Source organism: Megalobrama amblycephala, linkage group LG22, assembly GCF_018812025.1.
Source record: "Megalobrama amblycephala isolate DHTTF-2021 linkage group LG22, ASM1881202v1, whole genome shotgun sequence".
NCBI lineage: Eukaryota > Metazoa > Chordata > Actinopteri > Cypriniformes > Xenocyprididae > Megalobrama > Megalobrama amblycephala.
The window spans coordinates 3,514,827-3,533,748 of record NC_063065.1 but is presented as its reverse complement, the minus strand read 5'-3'; the positions used below and the strand labels follow the sequence as shown (position 1 = coordinate 3,533,748).

The following is an 18,922-nucleotide window of genomic DNA, read 5'->3' as shown; positions in this document are numbered from 1 at the left end:
CTAAGAGACAAAAAAAATAAATGTTTTTCATGTCTGTCAGTCTTTTATTTTTTATTTGTGTCATGCGTCACAACACTACCTTGCGTTTCAATGTTGTAAATAAAATCATTTTAAAAACATTAAATGTGTCATTATCTTTAAGTCGCGCTCAGAAATGTGTAATTTGCATATTAAAATCACAAAAAAAATCAAGCTTGGGGCACCCCCCACCCCCCGCGACACTGTCACCTTTTTTACTCTGAGGAGTTTGCAGGTCTGGAAGTGTACCTGCCACACATACTACATTCCTTACGGTACTACCAAACCGACATACTACCAATACAATGGCATTGCCAGTATTTTGAAGCTTTAGTATCGATACACTCTGCAAACCTAATATGAAATGTCGGTATTATGTGTTATTTTATTAAATTGTTGTTACAGTCATCTTGTTTTGTTTGCTTTATGAAGGTCGCCAGCAAGATCAGAGCACAGATTTGATCTGAAATTCAGGCCACTGGCTCCAAAGCTGGACCCTGACCCAACCTATTTACTTTTCCAAATATTTGTTACGCACAGGACAGCAACCAAATCAAGTCAAATCAAATCAAAAAGCTTTTTACATGCAGGCTGTGTCTGGGCCGCTTTATAGTGATAGTAATATAATTTTGGCTGCACAGCAGCTCTAGAAGAAAATGGTGCCATTGTGCAGCTTAAGTAAGTCCAGTATTGATTCATTCCATCATAAAACTACTTATTCATAGTTAATTTATCTATACAACAGCTCTGGATGAAAAGTGATGTCATCATCCAGGACAGTTCAGTTTGCATACAATGGTGTGCAGTGAAGACAATGAAGGCAGATCAAAACATTGTTGAATATCAAGTGTCCACAACTAAGCAAGCCAGAAGCAACAGCCGCAAGGAACCACAGCTGCCCCAAAAGGCCTCTCGGAGCATCAGATTCAAACACTCTAGTCGTTGGCCATCAGAGGTTTTAAAGATCTATATCTTATCTAATCCAATCGCTTCCATGTTAAAGAAGCTCCGCAAACCCTTACCAGCCAAATTCTTCAGCTTCAGCTTGTTCTCTCACTAAATCCTACAAGCTCACCATATCCACCTCAATTACCACCATCAATCCACTAAAATGGTCTCGCTGCAGCAGCGTCTTCTCACCTGATTCTGCAAGAGCCCACTCTGTTCTTACACTGCAGGAGCTCCTTCCCTGGCAAACCTTGCCTTCACGGCGCAGCAACGTTATCTCCATGCTCTCGCAGGAGTTCAGTTTGTCCGGCTGATCTTTCCACTGCAGCTGCAACGATGTCCCCTCCACTCCCATAGGAGCAAAATTTGTCCTCTGCTGCAGCAGTAATGTCCCCTCTGCTTCTGCTGGAGCTCAGTTTTCTGAGGAGGAAGGAGAAGGAAAAAAAAGAAAAAAAAACACACCTTTCTCTCCACCGCTGACGAGGCTTACCCATCCGGTGCTGCGAGTCTTGATTTCCCATCGGATGCGGCGAGAGCCCTCCCGGTCAGTTTCCATCTTTTTAACTTTTTCCGTCCAGTGAGGCTTACCCATCCGATGCTGCGAGAGCCCTCCAAGTCATTTTCCATCTTTTCTCCTTTGTCCGACGAGGCTTACCCATCCGATGCCACGAGTATTGATCTCCTGTCGGATGCAGCGAGAGCCCTCCCAGTCAGTTTCCATCTTTTCTCCTCCTTTGTCCGGCAAGGCTTACCCATCCTATGCCATGAGTATTGATCTCCCGTCGGATGCAACGAGAGCCTTCCCAGTCAGTTTCCATCTTTTTAACTTTTTCCGTCCAGTGAGGCTTACCCATCTGACACAGTGAGTCTTGATCTGCCGTCGGATGCAGCGAGAGCCCTCCTGGTCAGTTTCCATCTTTTCTCCTTCTTTGTCCGGCAAGGCTTACCCATCCGATGCCACGAGTATTGATCTCCTGTCGGATGCAGCGAGAGCCCTCCCAGTCAGTTTCCATCATTTTTACTTTTTCCGTCCAGTGAGGCTTACCCGTCCGACACAGTGAGTCTTGATCTCCCGTCGGATGCAGCGAGAGCCCTCCCTGTCAGCTTCCATCTTCCTATCCTTCTCTGTCCGACGAGGCTTACCCGTCTGATGCCACAAGCATTGCTTTCCTGGAGACTTGGTCTCCCATCTGAAGCCGCGAGAACCTCCCGGTCAGTGCTTCCTTCCTCGTCCGGCGAGGCTTACCTGTCCGAGGCCCTGAGCATTGGTCTCCTGGAGCCTTGGTCTCCCGTCAGATGCCGCGAGAGCCTCCCTGGTCGTTCTTCTGTGCTTTACTTTCTGCCCGTCTACCAGCGAGGCTTACCCGTCTGATGTCATGAGCATTGGTCTCCTGGAGCCTTGGTCTCCCATCGGATGCTGCGAGAGCTCTCCTGGCCAGGCATTCCAATTTCTTTCATCCCGCCATCAGCCAATGGAACCCACTCACCTGTTGCCGGGGGCCGCTCCCGGCAGAGGCTGAGTGGGCCCCTTTTGGCTGGTCATTCCTAAACCACGTTGCCCCTCGTCTTTTTTTTTTCGTCTTTCGGTTGGTAGGGCTCACTCGTTTGACACTGAGCTGGTCTCCTGTCGGACGTAACCAGAGCCCTCCCAATCGGCTGCTCCAAATCACGCGTTCCCCGTCAATTGGTCGGTAGGGCCCGTCTATCTGGCGATGCACGATCCCGTCAGAGGCAGCACGGACCCCCCCTGCTCAGACGGTTTAACTCATACTGCTCCACATTTATCGGCCGGTAGGGCTTTACACATCTGATACAATGAGCATTGGTCTCCTATCAGATGTCACAAGAGCCCTCCCGATCGGTCGTTCCAAATTTCAGCTACCCATCGTTTGTCGGCTAGTAGGGCCCGTCCGCCTGGTACAGTGATTCGCTCCTGTCAGTGGCAACATGGGCTCTCCTGGTCAAGCTACCAGGCTTCTTGAAATGCCAGTCCGCCAATTCTCTGCGTCTTTTGGGGGTCTTTAGTCTGGCGGCTGTCCTTTTTTGCTCTTTTGCTTTTTGGGGGGAGTACTCTGGGTTCGGGCCAAAATTCCAAGCTCGGAGCCCTCTCCTCGGACAGCACGCCAAATATGCCAAACTTTACTCTATTTAATTATATGGATATGTGAACTCGTGAAATGATGTTTTATTAACAAAATTCGGGAGGAGCAAGTTCAGATAATTAACCTAATTAGCACAGGTGCAGAGCATTCAGTTAATCAACTCAACCGATGTAAAGAGGTATAAATTCAGCAGACTTACCTCTGTTCACATGAGAGTTTATCAGCATCCCTCCTCCACCCCATCTCCTCACTTATAGTTCTATCTACTTTTACCACACCGGGGGAGTACTCTGGGTTCGGGCCAAAATTCCAAGCTCGGAGCCCTCTCCCCGGACAGCACGCCAAATACGCCTAACTTTACTCTATTTAATTATATGGATATGTGAACTCGTGAAACAGATGATTCAAACCACCCAGTCAAATCAGTGTTGTGGCAAAAATCAACAGCAACTCACTGCGTAAGAAACAAACTCAGACCCAAGAGCCTTTTAACATTTTATTTCTTGCAAGAAAGATTCAAACAGTCATGACAGCTTCACTTGGAAACCACAGAGTGCAAGAATAACACATTCCTTTTCCTGGGCACCTTTATACTTCCCCTTAACTCTTCAAGGTTAAACTCTCCCTTCCAAATATAGTCATTCCTGACCCTTTGTTCCTCCACGTATGCCACTTAAAGATGTTCTTTTCCATATCTTAAGGATGTTCTGTTAAAGATCATATCTCTGTCAGGGGTATCTATTACAGATCATAGGTCTGTCTTACCCAAGACCACCCATATCTTTTAAGTCAAAGTTTAACCTAACCCACCCAGGTGTATCTCCCCCTGATAAGGTTTGTGTCTCTAAGGATACATAACACACTACTTAAAACATGATGTTACTTGGAAATATAGAATTTTCTTAAAATTTCCACAACATCAGTCAAACTTCAATCTGACACCATGAGTTTTGAGCTCCCATAAGAACCTTAGAAACAGTTTAAATTTTCTATTCTCGTTCAACTATGACTGGGCTTACCCGTCCGATCGCTGCAAGTATTGAACTCCCGTCGGACGGCATGAGAGCCCTTCCAGTCGAAAATAGCTAAACATTTTGCGTTTACGCCAGCAGGGGCCCGTCCGATGGCTGCGAGTATTGAACTCCCGTCGGACGCCGCAAGAGCCCTTACCAAACATTAATCCCTCTGCCAGCGGGGGGCTTACCCGTCCGATCACAGCGAGTATTGAACTCCCGTTGGACGCCGCTAGAACCCCCCCAGTCTAAAATTACTATACGTCCTCCCCACCGTCAGCAGGGGCTTACCCGTCCGATCGTAGTGAGTATTGAACTCCCGTCGGATGCTGCAAGAGCCCCGCCCCAGTTACTAAACGTCCACCCCACCGTCAGCAGGGGCTTACCCGTCCGATCGTAGTGAGTATTGAACTCCCGTCGGACGCTGCAAGAGCCCCGCCCCAGTTACTAAACGTCCACCCCACCGTCACCAGGGGCTTACCCGTCTGATCGCAGTGAGCATTGAACTCCCGTCGGATGCTGCAAGAGCCCTGCCCCAATTACTAAACGTCCACCCCACCGTCAGCGGGGGCTTACCCATCCGATCGCAGTGAGTATTGAACTCCCGTCTGACACCTAAAGGGGCCCCTCAGCTGAAGCTACCCTTCCAGTCACCACGAGTAATGAACTCCCGTCGGATGCCATTCCTTCTTGATTTTCTGGCTGGTGGGTTTTACCCATCCGATCGCTGCAAGTATTGAACTCCCGTCGGATGCTGCAGGTGCCCCCAGCCAAAACATCTAAACCTTATCTTAGTTTGCTGGTCAAAGAGGTTTATATTCATCGGTTTGCTGTGAGTATTGAACTCCTGTCAGATAGAACCCTCCCGATCCAGCAGACAGCTTTCTCCTTGCAAACATCAGTCTTATTTCTATATTTTTGGGGGCTTACAGTTACAGTTCCTGGCTGCTGTCCGTAGCTAACATTCTGCTTTTTGGGGGGGTACTCTGTGTTCGGGCCGATTACCGAGCTCGGAGCCCTCTCCCCGGACAGCACGCCAAATACATTTACCAATTAATTTATCTGACTTATTTGTAAGTGTGAACTCATGAAATATAATGCCAGCTGTCTGTGAATAAATGTGTTCCCCTGTCTTTCTGTTGCCCCGTCAAGTGTTTGTGTTCCTTTTTTTTGTCTCGCGATAGTTCCACCACAATGCTTCAGGGAATCCCTATGATGTAATCAGGATCATGACATTTCCCATAAAAGAAGTGGACTTACTGGCGTTCACTGAAACACTGAAAATGCTCTCTTTGGATAATTAAACACAATTGCTCCATTTTCACTCTCAGTTTTTGTCTGTAACTGTTTTTTATCCTTGTGGAAATATCCAACCTGGTGGGATAATTTTGCCTTGGACTTCATCACAGGACAGTGCTGTTCAACGTGCTCCCGAACTCAAAACGACTTAAAAGGACAATCTTGCACACACACATACAGTGGTGTGAAAAAAGTGCTTGCCCCCTTCCTGATTTTTTAATTTTTTTTACTTTAATGTTTTAGATCATCAAACAAATTTAAGTATTAATCAAAGATAACACAAACAAACACAACATGCAGTATTTAAACAAAGGTTTTTATTATAAAGGGAAAACTAAATCCAAGGTTCACCACTGTTCCATGTTTTCACCATTTGTGGATAATGGCTCTCACTGTGGTTCGCTGGAGTCCCAAAGCTTTAGAAATGGCTTTATAACCTTTTCCAGATTTATAGATCTCAATTACTTTCTTTCTCATTTGTTCCTAAATTTCTTTGGATCTCAGCATGATGTGTAGCTTTTGAGGATCTTTTGGTCTACTTCACTTTGTCAGGCAGGTCCTATTTAAGCGATTTCTTGATTGCGAACAGATGTGGCAGTAACCAGGCCTGGATGTGGCTAGAGAAACTGAACTCATGTGTGATAAACCACAGTTAAGTTATGTTTTAACAGCGGGAGCATGCAATTTTTCACACAGGGCCATGTGGGTTTGGATTTTGTTTCCCCTTCATATTAAAAACTGCATGTTGTGCTTACTTGTGTTATCATTGATTCATATTTAAATTAGTTTGATGATCTTAAACATTAAAGTGTGACAAACATGCAAAAAAATAAAATCAGGAAGGGGGCAAGCACTTTTTCACACCACTGTATACATTTTTATATATTGCTTTTCTGTTTCATCTTGTATAATACACTCTGGTTTGGCATTTATTCTTTGTTTTGTGGTTATTTGTTGTATCTGCACTCATTCAAACAGTTCTAGGAGGGAAAACAACAAACTTTATTTGTGTAGCCTGCCTTATTTAGGCAGTGTTACAGTCTTCACTGCATGCATAGTATTACCAAACGAACTATAAAACACAGCTCTTCCACTTTTCATTTCCATTTTAAAAATATTAAACATATGTGGCAATATGTGCATATAGTCTGCAAATATAAGAGAAAAGAGAAACTCTTTCCACACTGATCACACGTGTGCCGCTTCTCCAGTGTGGATCCTCTCATGTGCTTTCAGATGCAATGACTTATTGAATCTCTTGTCACAGTGTGAACACTTGTAAGGTTTTTCTCCAGTGTGGATCCTCTCATGTGTTTTCAGATATGATGACAGACTGAATCTCTTGTCACAGTGTGAACACTTGTAAGGTTTCTCTCCAGTGTGGATCATCTCATGTGTTTTCAGATGTTCTGACCGACTCAATCTCTTGTTACACTGTGAACACTTGTAAGGTTTTTCTCCAGTGTGGATCATCTCATGTGTTTTCAGATGTTCTGACCGACTGAATCTCTTTTCACAGTGTGAACACTTGAAAGGTTTTTCTCCAGTGTGAATTCTCTGGTGCTTTTTTAAATCGCTCCATGTAGTAAAAGTCTTCTCACACTCAAAGCACATGTACTCTCTCACACCAGTATGAATTTTCTCATGTTCTTTTAAACTATTCAGCTGTGAAAAACTCTTTCCACACACAGAACATGAATATGGCTTCTCCTTTGTATGAACTCTCAGATGTCTCTTCAGGGCTGATGACCCTAGAAATGTTTTGTCACATTGATGACATGTGAACGGTCTCTCTCCAGTGTGGATCCTTATGTGTTTTTTAAGGCTTGATGATTGACTGTAGCTGTTCCCACATTGATCACATGTGAACGGCTTCTCTCCAGTGTGGATCCTCATGTGTGCTTTAAGGTTTGCTGATTGACTGAAACTCTTTCCACACTGATCACATGTGAACGGCTTCTCTCCTGTATGAACTCTCATGTGATTCTCAAGATGTTGTTTGGTTGAGAAACTCTTTCCACACTGAGTGCAGATTGTAGATTTCTTGGCTCTTCTTTTCTTTAGAAATGTCTTTTTAGTCTTTGAGCGACTCAAAGGTTTTTCTCCAGGTTTGTCATGATGTTCCTCCTCCACTTCACTCAGTTCTTCACTCTCCTCCTTCACTTCCATCAGGTCTGAAATGAAAGAAAAAAAGTCATTTAATTTTCAGTAAATCAAAATAATTTAAAGAGAGAAATATGAAGTTAAAGGTGATAAAATTGAAACTTCTTGTAATAGACAACTGCTATAAAATATTCAGATCATTTTGATGCATTTGCATAAATTAGTCGCATATGTCCCTGAAACTTTAACATTAATCTTCCAATCGTAAAGGACCAGCTGTCGTTCCAACGACAGAATCCAGTGGTCTGGTGAAGGTATAATGTGTGTACGTCTGTTCAGCGCTCCTGTGAAGTTCACTGAATTTTAGAATTTAGTCTCAATTTTACTTTAGCTGCTCGTTTAATCTGACTCCAACTTCAAATGTTTTTACATCAAGATTTACTGAATTAAGACAATCAGCACTGAATGGAGGTCTTCTGGCTACAGAATTTCCCAAATCGCTGCTCTGCCACCTTCCTTTAAATAATTATTAATAATTTATAAATAATATTAAGAAAATAAAGAAAACATTGCTCTGAAATATTTTGAGTAATATATTTGATCAATGACAAAATGATCTAATGTGATATTAACAGCCATATTTTGACATCAACTTTGATATTTAATTTATTTTCCTAAAAACTGTGTAATTATTAAGGGCCGTTCACAGCAGACTTCTCCTTCCACTGACTTCCTTTCATACACATGTGAATGTAAGACACCAGAAACACAAGATCAAGTGAAGTTTGCAGTAAAGTGGAGTAGATATATTTTAAAATTTGAGTGATTATTATTTGTTATGTATGTTTTTTTTTTAAATATATCACGTCATATCTTGAACATTGCTGTGTCTGTAGAAAGTTCACATGCTCATAATCTAGACTGACTGCATCTTTAAATGTGTTATTATCAGTGTCCTACATGATCCACTCAACCCTGTTACTTCTGACATGATTTTCCTCCTTTCAAAAACAGAGGATTTCTTAAAACTGTGACACCAGGAAGTGACATCATCTGGGCTCTTTTCTACAGCATGATGGGAGGACAAGAAAATAATAGGCTTGTTTGAGATGAGCAAATTCTGCGCAGAACCGATCACCGGTGATCACCGCGAGATGCATGCCGGTTAGAAATGTGTCCGCGGTTGGGCCGCCTTGCTCTGATGTCATGCCGACGTGTGTCAAAAACCTCTCGCGAGTGCGAGGCGGACGTGTTGGATTCTGCAGTCGAGCGCAGTTGCTCTCCACCGACTGCGCTGACCAAAAGCACGATGGGAAACGACTTGCTGACGACACAGCTTAAAGCTTATTGGTTTAAACAACCGTGATGTATTGATCTGATTTAAAATGTTTGATTTTAAAACTCTAATATCATGTTTTTTATGTGTAAAAATAATGTGTGAATATTCCCAAACTCTCTGACACTGTGATCTCTCTATGGGTTATGCGAACGTTGTCATTTATAAAAAAATATATAAAAACATGTCTATAATTAAAGTAAAAATGATTGATACATCTTTCGAATGGACACAAATAACAAGTACTTTGGGTGTATTGTTCATTATGTTTATTTTCATATAAAAGCAACAGAACTTAAATTACATCCAGTTTATCAGCAACACAGCGCACGAGTGTGAATCCCGCGATATCCGCCTTTGATCTCGTAGGTTCTGATCCACTACGAGAACAGAGAACTGTTCGTCTTGCCTGCACTTTTTTCACTCCTCCCTCACTGCAGACGCCTACTCTCGGCTGAACTTCAGGCGAGGCTAGGCGCATCTCAAACAAGCCTAATCTCAATCCATTGTCTCAGTTTTTACACAAATGAATGACTGCATTCATCAACCCTGTTACCAAAGTAACTGTAAGAAGAGATTTTGTTCAAGTTGCACTTACAACCCTGTCAGCCATTCTGGAAAGTTCATTTACTTCATACATTTTAGTGTTTACAGTTTATTCCTAAAAATAACAGCGTTGAAAATTGTATTGAAAATGCCTAAATTCTGGTAACACTCCAGGAAATTGTGAAGCAGATATGAAACAAATGTAAAATACGTAAATATTTAGTTTGATCTGATGTTGAAAATCAGTATGAAGTTTCTCAAACTTCCCTTTACTGAGCTTCTGTTAGAAAAGAACATTATGTATCATTTCATAGTTTAACTGCAAATCTGCAAATTAACTGCAAATCACTGATGATGTGAGTGATGTGGGAGGAGCTTCACTGATGACGTAACTGCTGTGGGAGGAGCTTCACTGATAGTGACCTGTAGTGGGCGGAGCTTCACTGACTGAACTACAGATTGGTTGGAGGAGATGATCTGCCTAAATCAAAAATATCAGTTACTGTGTTTGTTTTCATAGGGTTAAAGACCAGACATCAAATTTTAGTATCCGCATCAAATTAAATGTACAAAAGTGAATTTAAATAGAAAACTATGGAAGAGGATTTTTAATAAAAAAATAAAACCATCTCGAGATTAAACTTGTTAAATTTCGAGAAAAAACTTGTGATAAAATGTTGAGAATAAAGTAATTAAATTACGTGAAAAAAACCGTTAAATTATGAGAAAAAACTCGTTAAATTTCGAGAAAAATGTTGAGATAAAATGTTGAGATATAAAGTCATTAAATTACAAGAAAAAAAAACGTTAAATTATGAGAACAAATTTGTTAAATTTTGACATTTTTCTCATAATTTAACGAATTTCTTCTCGTAATTTAATGAGTTTTTTCTCATAATTTAATGAGTTTATTCTCAACATTTTATCTCGACTTTTTTCTTGAAAGTTAATGACATTTTTCTCATAATTTAACGAGTTTATTCTCATAATCTAACAACTTTTTTCTCGTAATTTAATGACTTTATCTCAACATTTTATCTCGACTTTTTTCTCAAAATTTAATGAGTTTTTTCTCGTAATTTAACGAGTTTATTCTCAACATTTTATCTTGACTTTTTTCTTGAAATTTAACGAGTTTTTTCTCGTAATTTAAGTGTCAATTTACAGCAGATCTGAAGACATCAGCATAATAAATGAGGTGAAAACAGGAACTATTGACATGAATAAAGAGTGTTTTCAGCAGTTTCTCTTTTAATATTGATGATCCTTAGACTATCAACACTCATTCAACAAGACATTAGCAGATCATCTCACTTTATTCTGAGTGTTTGCTGTTACACATTATTGGAGTCACAATGTATGAGAAAATCCTATAAAACTGCTCCATTGAAAGACAATACTGTTATTTCTGATGATATAACATGAATAAAACATTAACACAAAAACAAACACTAATGACACTCTAAAGTAGAAGTAATTCTACCAGATCTTTTATACAGTGATTACACACACACATACATACAGTGTGTATGGAAAGTATTCAGACCCCCTTAAATTTTTCACTCTGTTCAACTAAAAAATCATTTAAGTTCATTTTTTTCCTCATTAATGTACACACAGCACCCCATATTGACAGAAAAACACAGTATTGTTGACATTTTTTGCAGATTTATTAAAAAAGAAAAACTGAAATATCACATGGTCCTAAGTATTCAGACCCTTTGTTGTGACACTCATATATTTAACTCAGGTGATGTCCATTTCTTCTGATCATCCTTGAGATGGTTCTACACCTTCATTTGAGTCCAGCTGTGTTTGATTATACTGATTGGACTTGATTAGGAAAGCCACACACCTGTCTATATAAGACTTTACAGCTCACAGTGCATGTCAGAGCAAATGAGAATCATGAGGTCAAAGGAACTGCCTGAAGAGCTCAGAGACAGAATTGTGGCAAGTAGTGTTGTCAAAAGTACCGGTACTTCGGTACCAAGTCGGTATTAAAATTTTGAAAATGTGACGATACCCGCATTTCTGTAGTACCGGTAGTACCGAGATTCCGGGTATATTTGGTACCCCGTGGCAGTATTTACATGAATAAAAGTGAAGCACAAAGCTTTGTTTACAAAAGAAATAATAGGTTAGCAATTAAATGTGACATTGCAGCAATGGAAACATTTTGGTTCATGCCGAATGAGAGAGATAGGCTACGTGAGTCCATACATTTAAGCTTTGTGTTCTGTTTAGCGAATCACGATCTGGTCACCTGATTATCAGAGAATTTAACAATATTCCATTGGTTATTCCACTGAACATAGAATCTGTTTCTTTTCCCAAATCTTCACTCACGCACGTTTCTTTCTTTCGTTCGCATTTAGGCCTATTATAGGCTATTACTTCTTAACTGTGGTAAAGCAGAAATAACAAGCAGTGTGTGCTTGTTATTAGACTTTATTTGACGCGTCAAGTTTATTTGTATAGCGCGTTTCACATGCTGGTTATTTTTACTTTCGCTTTCTCTGGCAGCGCAAAATCAAACATAGCCTGAATGTCTTGCCCCTGCAGAGGATTAAACTCGCTCTTCAGACCTTTTACAACAAGTGTCAGTTGCTTGTAACATCAGGAGATAACATTAAGATATTATTATAGAGATATTATTATATCTCTTTCCTGCTTGTGTCCCACATCCCTCTCAAGTGCAGAGCGGTAGCTATATCAAAGACTAATAACGAGACTTTGGCTATATGACGCATCTTTGTGTGGAAATAAAAAATGAATGTTTTTTTTATATAATATTTAACTTTCTTATTATTTAGGTTACCATTATTTACCGATATTTATTTCATAGTTTTACAGGCTAGTGTGTTGTTTCTCTGACAGAATAGCTAAAATAAACACACATGTCTGTTATCCCTGTTGAAAAAAAACAGCAAATTTCAAAATGTATTTAATTGAGGTCGCCTATATATACACACACACAAACATACACACTCTTCAAATCATATTTAATGCTTTTAAAATAGGCTACATAAAATAGTAAAATAGTTCCAGCAGATGTGGTACCGAAATTGGTACCGAGAACTGTAAAATTTTCTTGGTATCGGCACCAACTACTGGAATTTTGGTACCGTGACAACACTAGTGGCAAGGCACAGATCTGGCCAAGGTTACAAAAAAAATTCTGCTGCACTTAAGGTTCCTAAGAGCACAGTGGCCTCCATAATCCTTAAATGGAAGACGTTTGGGACGACCAGAACCCTTCCTAGAGCTGGCCGTCCGGCCAAACTGAGCTATTGGGGGAGAAGAGCCTTGGTGAGAGAGGTAAAGAAGAACACAAAGATCACTGTGGCTGAGCTCCAGAGATGCAGTCGGGAGATGGGAGAAAGTTGTAGAAAGTCAACCATCACTGCAGCCCTCCACCAGTCGGGGCTTTATGGCAGAGTGGCCCGACGGAAGCCTCTCCTCAGTGCAAGACACATGAAATGCCTGCATGGAGTTTGCTAAGATGGTGAGAAATAAGATTCTCTGGTCTGATGAGACCAAGATAGAACTTTTTGGCCTTAATTCTAAGCGGTATGTGTGGAGAAAACAGGCACTGCTCATCACCTGTCCAATACAGTCCCAACAGTGAAGCATGGTGGTGGCAGCATCATGCTGTGGGGGTGTTTTTCAGCTGCAGGGACAGGACGACTGGTTGCAATCGAGGGAAAGATGAATGCGGCCAAGTACAGGGATATCCTGGACGAAAACCTTCTCCAGAGTGCTCAGTGCCCGGTTGCATAAAGCACCTTAAGTTTTTCCCTTAAGTATGACACTTAAGGCGTGATTTCCCCTTAACTAAGGGAATGACTTAAGGGTGTTGCATATAATCTCTTAAACTGTTCACTTAGGTAAGGGAAACCGTTAAGTGTTTCACGACAGCAACCCAGGTTTTGCCGTTATAAAATTCTACTGTTGCCATGGACACGTTATTTGTTAATACATATCGTGGTAAGTTTTCACAGAAAACAACATAAGATGGATAAGGAAAACAAAAAAGAAAACCAAATATGAAAGAGAACGACCAGACGAGAAACTCAAATTGATAGTTTACTCAAAATTGAGATTTCTGCCGTCATTCACTCACCCTCATGTCGTTCCAAACCCATAAGACTTTCATTCATCTTTGGATAACAAATAAAGATATTTTTAATATTCTCTCATCATTTATGTCCATTTATTGAAAAACATCCATATGATTACGGCTGTGTCAGAAGCTCAAACGTGCGCGCAAGAACCAATGAGGTTTGTTTTTGCGTGTGATGTACGCACGTTTGCGCTTCCGTTGACCATATAAGATATGCGCTACATATGTGATTTCATCAATGTTTATGTGAATAAACCGCTAAAGTACAATTTGTTTATCATATAAAGCGGTCGATCGTGTCTCGTTAGAAGACTTGGATTGAACCTGCTCTCTCCGTGTAACACTTAAGGTGAAGTTTTATGAACCTTATGTTATACTTAGGGAAATGACGGTTAAGGGGCTTTATGCAACACTTAAGGGATTACTTAAGTGAAAAATACATACTTAAGGGAAATTCTTAGGGTTTATGACGTTTCACCTAAAGAAACCCTTAAGCAATACTTAACGGTTATTTTCTGCAACACCCTTAAGTTTAAGGGAAACATAAGGGCGATCTTAAGGGAAAATTACACTTAAGGTGCTTTATGCAACCGGGCACAGGACCTCAGACTGGGCCGAAGGTTTACCTTCCAACAAGACAATGACCCTAAGCACACAGCTAAAATAATGAAGGAGTGGATTCACAACAACTCTGTGACTGTTCTTGAATGGCCCAGCCAGAGCCATAACTTAAACCCAATTGAGCATCTCTGGAGAGACCTAAAAATGGCTGTCCACCAACGTTTACCATCCAACCTGACAGAACTGGAGAGGATCTCAAGGAGGAATGGCAGAGGATCCCCAAATCCAGGTGTGAAAAACTTGTTGCATCTTTCCCATAAAGACCCATGGCTGTTTTAGATCAAAAGGTGCTTCTACTGAATACTGAACAAAGGGTCTGAATACTTAGGACCATGTGATATTTAAGTTTTTCTTTTTTAATAAATCTGCAAAAATGTCAACAATTCTGTGTTATTCTGTCAATATGGGGTGCTGTGTGTATATTAATGAGGAAAAAAAATGAAGTTAAATGATTTTAGCAAATGGCTGCAATATAACAAAGAGTGAAAAATTTAAGGGGGTCTGAATACTTTCCGTACCCACTGTATTAAACTTTGACAAAGAGTAGCTTTTATTGTTATAATTGTGATTTCATAATATTTAGATATAAATCAACAACAATACTTGTGAAAATTCAGTACTTCAGTCAGTCAAATAGCAAATAGTGGAGCTCTGCAGCATTTACTGGTAAAAGTGATTTTTTACATTTAAAACTGCATTTTCCAAAAGATGGGCAAAAATCTTACACTAAACCATGTCAAATTATCCATTAATTACTATTTTTTCTGTAATTTAATTACATTTACTTCTGATGTAATTGAACTAAATACTGTGTTTAAAACAATTATATACAATACAATAGTGGATTTTCCATCAAAATTAGGGCTGTCAATAGATTCAATTTTAATCGCAATTAATCACAATTAATCTCACACTTATCGGGAAATTAAGCATACATCAGATTCAAGTGTGATTCTCACAAAACTGTATTTTTCAGCTTTTTTCAAGGTAAATAAATTTAGGTCTGCAAGAGGACACTTGCAGACTCCAAAAGGACACCAAATAACTAAATGATATAGTCCAAATAATTCATACATTTATGTACACTAAAGCATCCACAAAAAAATAAAAAATAAAAAAATAAATAAAACAATGTTTGAGAATTCACAGTGTATAGCATGCAACGTCAACTGGCGGCCCGTGGGCCAAATCCGGCCCGCTAGAGATATCCATCCGGCCCCCAGAATAATACTGAATTCAGGAATAGCCTTGTAAGAGGAAAAAGTTTAGGGCTGGTCCGAATACCATTTTTTGAGCTTCGAAGCTTCGGTAGTAATGAGCATATTTTTCTCTCTAATAAAGGCAGAATCTGTGTCTGTATGTCCGTTTGCATTTTTATTATTTCGAGAACCGTTCATCCAATCGACTTCACAAGGGAGTGCAGAGTCGCATTTGGTGTAATATAGATGGACACGCAAGACGTGACCCATTCAGAATTAATAAACTTTTAGTAAACTACAGTCAGAACAGCGCGAGCGGAAAGCGGCGCACATCACGCGGGCAGGGCTCAAGCCTCGTTTACACTGTACGCGTGTGCGGCGCGTTACGGCTGCGACGCGGCTACCGGAGCTGATACGCGGGCACTCTAGTCAATGCTCGTGTTTACACCAGCCGCGCCGCGGTGCGTTAGAGAAGCGTCCCAGAAGCGGCTCGCCGCGCCGCTTCGCTAAAGATATGCGCCTCGCCTATTTCTGACGGACGCCGCGTCCAAGACGCGCAGCTCAAATACAAAATATAAAGTCAAAATAATCACCCTGAGTAAACTCATGCTCATATTTCACATCATTACGATGCCAGAAACTGACGACAAGAGATTTGAAGTTGAAAAACTTGAAATTTCTTTGTTTTTGTTGTCCATAACTGGAATTTTAAGTGTATTAACTTCATCTGTATGGCTACCAGGGGCGGTTTCTTCATTAGGGCAATAGGGCGACGCACCACCAAAGTGAGAAAGGGGCGGACTTTTCCAATCACATTCAACCACAGAGTTACGCTAGCTGTCACTGTTAGGCTGTTTGTTCTGCCTCTGGATATAGTCCAATCAGCGTCGAGTCATGCTCTGTGGAGTACCGCCTCTTTTTGGGCGATTTCAGTCTGGCCGAGATTTGCCCCGAGTGCTCCCATAGACTTCCATTCAAATAACTTTTTTTTTGAACAGCAGACACTGCCATGCATTCTCTATGGGTTCCGGGAGGGCTCGCACTAACGTGCCTTCGTCATCATACGTAACCTGAACTTTTCATACGATTGGTGGAAACAAACATACTTCTATTAATTTTCTATGCTGAAGTGACATCCAATAATTTCCTCAGTGCATTATTTACATTTAACAGATATATTCTCCATCTGCAAATGTTAGAAAGTCAAGAAAATATTTCAATTTTGCAGTCAGGCGTGGACGAGCCTTCAGCAAGCACAAACATCCGTGAACGAGCGCCGCCGCGAGCGCGCCAAACAGACGGAGTTCAATCTGAGTAAAATACATTTTGCTAAAAATATTTGTTGTTGAAAATTTGTTTTTGTTGGCGAACATAATTATGCCATATGTAGAATTTCGAAAACACAACTAAGTGTATTCGTACGATAGCAGTAACTGTGTAAAGTGACTGTTGTAGGGTAATCAAAATAATAATATTAGTCTGTTCTTTTGTTTTTATTTATTTTCATTTTTAGTTTAGTGTATTTAACTTCTGCTTTAAAAAACATTTTGTTTTTAGATTGTAAAGTTACAATTTTAGAATATAGCCTAGGCCTAATGTGATTTGACCCCTTTTTTGCACATAATATAGCATATACTATACAGTTACATTCATATTTGTTTTTATAGCCTTCAATATGAACATTGTTTCTAAGACAATATTGGGCAGGATGTAATTTTTTTAAAAAAAAATTAAATACAGATTGTTTTTTTTAGATCTATCTATTTAGATCAGCTATTGCATGCTTTAAATACTGAATTTTCCATGTTTTAGATAAGCAGTAATGATACATTATTAATACTTGTTAAATGATTATTTAAAGGTCCCCTAGAACATGTTTTTAAAAGATGTAATATAAGTCTAAAGTGTCTCCTGAATGTGTCTGTAAGTTTCAGCTCAAAATACCCCATAGTTTTTTTTTTTATCTGCCTATTTTGGGGCATCATTAACAATGCACTATTTACATCACCCCGCCCCTGCCAATCGCGTCTTCCCTGCCACACAAGCTCTGGACTTATTACAGCGCATTTACAAAGTTCACACAGCTAATATAACCCTCAAATGGATCTTTACAAGATGTTCGTCAGCACGCTGTATGCATGCTTCGAATTTGTGAGTAAATGATTTATTTTGGATGTTAACGGTTGTTTCTCTATGAGTTTGAGGCTGTGCTCCGTGGCTAACGGCTAATGCTACACTGTTGGAGAGATTTATAAAGAATGAAGTTGTGTTTATGCATTATACAGACTGCAAGTGTTTAAAAATGAAAATAGCGACGGCTCTTGTCTCCGTGAATACAGTAAGAAACGATGGTAACTTTAACCACATTTAACAGTACATTAGCAACATGCTAACGAAACATTTAGAAAGACAATTTACAAATATCACTAAAAATATCATGCTATCATGGATCATGTCAGTTATTATTGCTCCATCTGCCATTTTTCGCTGTTGTTCTTATTGCTTACCTAGTTGTTGATTCACCTGTGCAGATCCAGACGTTACTGGCTGCCCTTGTGTAATGCATTGAACATGGGCTGGCAATATGCAAATATTGGGGACGGAGCCCCCGACAGTCAGTGTTATGTTGAGATCCGCGTGTTTTCTGGAAGTCTTTTAAACAAATAAGATTTATACAAGAAGGAGGAAACAATGGAGTTTGAGACTCACTGTATGTCTTTTCCATGTACTGAACTCTTGTTATTTAACTATGCCGAGGTAAATTCAATTTTTGAATCTAGGGCACCTTTAATATTGCATAATTTTGACCCAAAACATGTATTGTTGGCTATTATATAAATATACCTGTGCGACTTACGGTTTTGTGGTTTGGGGTCACATTTAATGGAAACACTGAATTTTAAAGAGATGTTGTCTTATGGGTGTGGAACGGCATGAGGGTAAGTAATAAATGACAGAATTTAGATTTTTGGGTGAACTAACCCTTTAATTACAAGTAACCAGCCCTAATCCAAACCCTAACTCTTGCTCTACAGTAAGTCCACTTGAATGAAACGACTGAGTGAATTCAGACACACTGAGTGCGCCGGAAGGAGCTGCTGATTTCACAGAGTTTGTGCTGCTGTTTAACAATCATTTGAAACTGGAAATTCATTCAGCATGAGCAAACCTTAATTAAACAATTTCATGATCAATTAAACAGGAATTTATACCTGAATGATATTATGCTGGAATGAATGGATTCAATAATATTAACTGTAAGATTATACTTCTGTATATTCTCTATTTCTGTAGATTTGGACATTTTAATAATGATCAAATGACTGAGTTCAGCTGTGAGAATAAAACCAACCTGTTTGTTCCTCAGTATCTTCATGTTTCACTCTGCATGTTTCTTCAATCTTTATTTCTTCAAACTCCTCTTTATTAAACTCAATCGTCATGTCTTCAGTTTCCTCTTTAATAAACTCAATCTTCATGTCTTCAGTCTCCTCTTTAATAAACTCAATCTTCATGTCTTCAGTCTCCTCTTTAATAAACTCAATCTTCATGTCTTCAGTTTCCTCTTTAATAAACTCCATCTGTAAGAAGAGAATAATTAACAGAGTTAA

The 18,922-nt window shown here is 40.0% G+C and overlaps 1 protein-coding gene across 1 annotated transcript; it reads right to left on the bottom strand.

Moving 5' to 3' along the window:
• Nucleotides 1-6,143: 6,143 nt before the first annotated feature.
• LOC125258597 (zinc finger protein 271-like) lies at nucleotides 6,144-7,360 on the bottom strand. Its single transcript, XM_048175547.1, has one exon. The coding sequence runs from the start codon at nucleotides 7,358-7,360 to the stop codon at nucleotides 6,569-6,571; it is 792 nt and encodes a 263-aa protein (XP_048031504.1). The 3' UTR covers nucleotides 6,144-6,568.
• Nucleotides 7,361-18,922: the final 11,562 nt, after the last annotated feature.

Excerpts from the sequence above, each read along its gene's own strand:
- LOC125258597 (XM_048175547.1), bottom strand. The coding sequence starts at position 7,360 with ATGAGAGTTCATACAGGAGAGAAGCCGTTCACATGTGATCAGTGTGGA.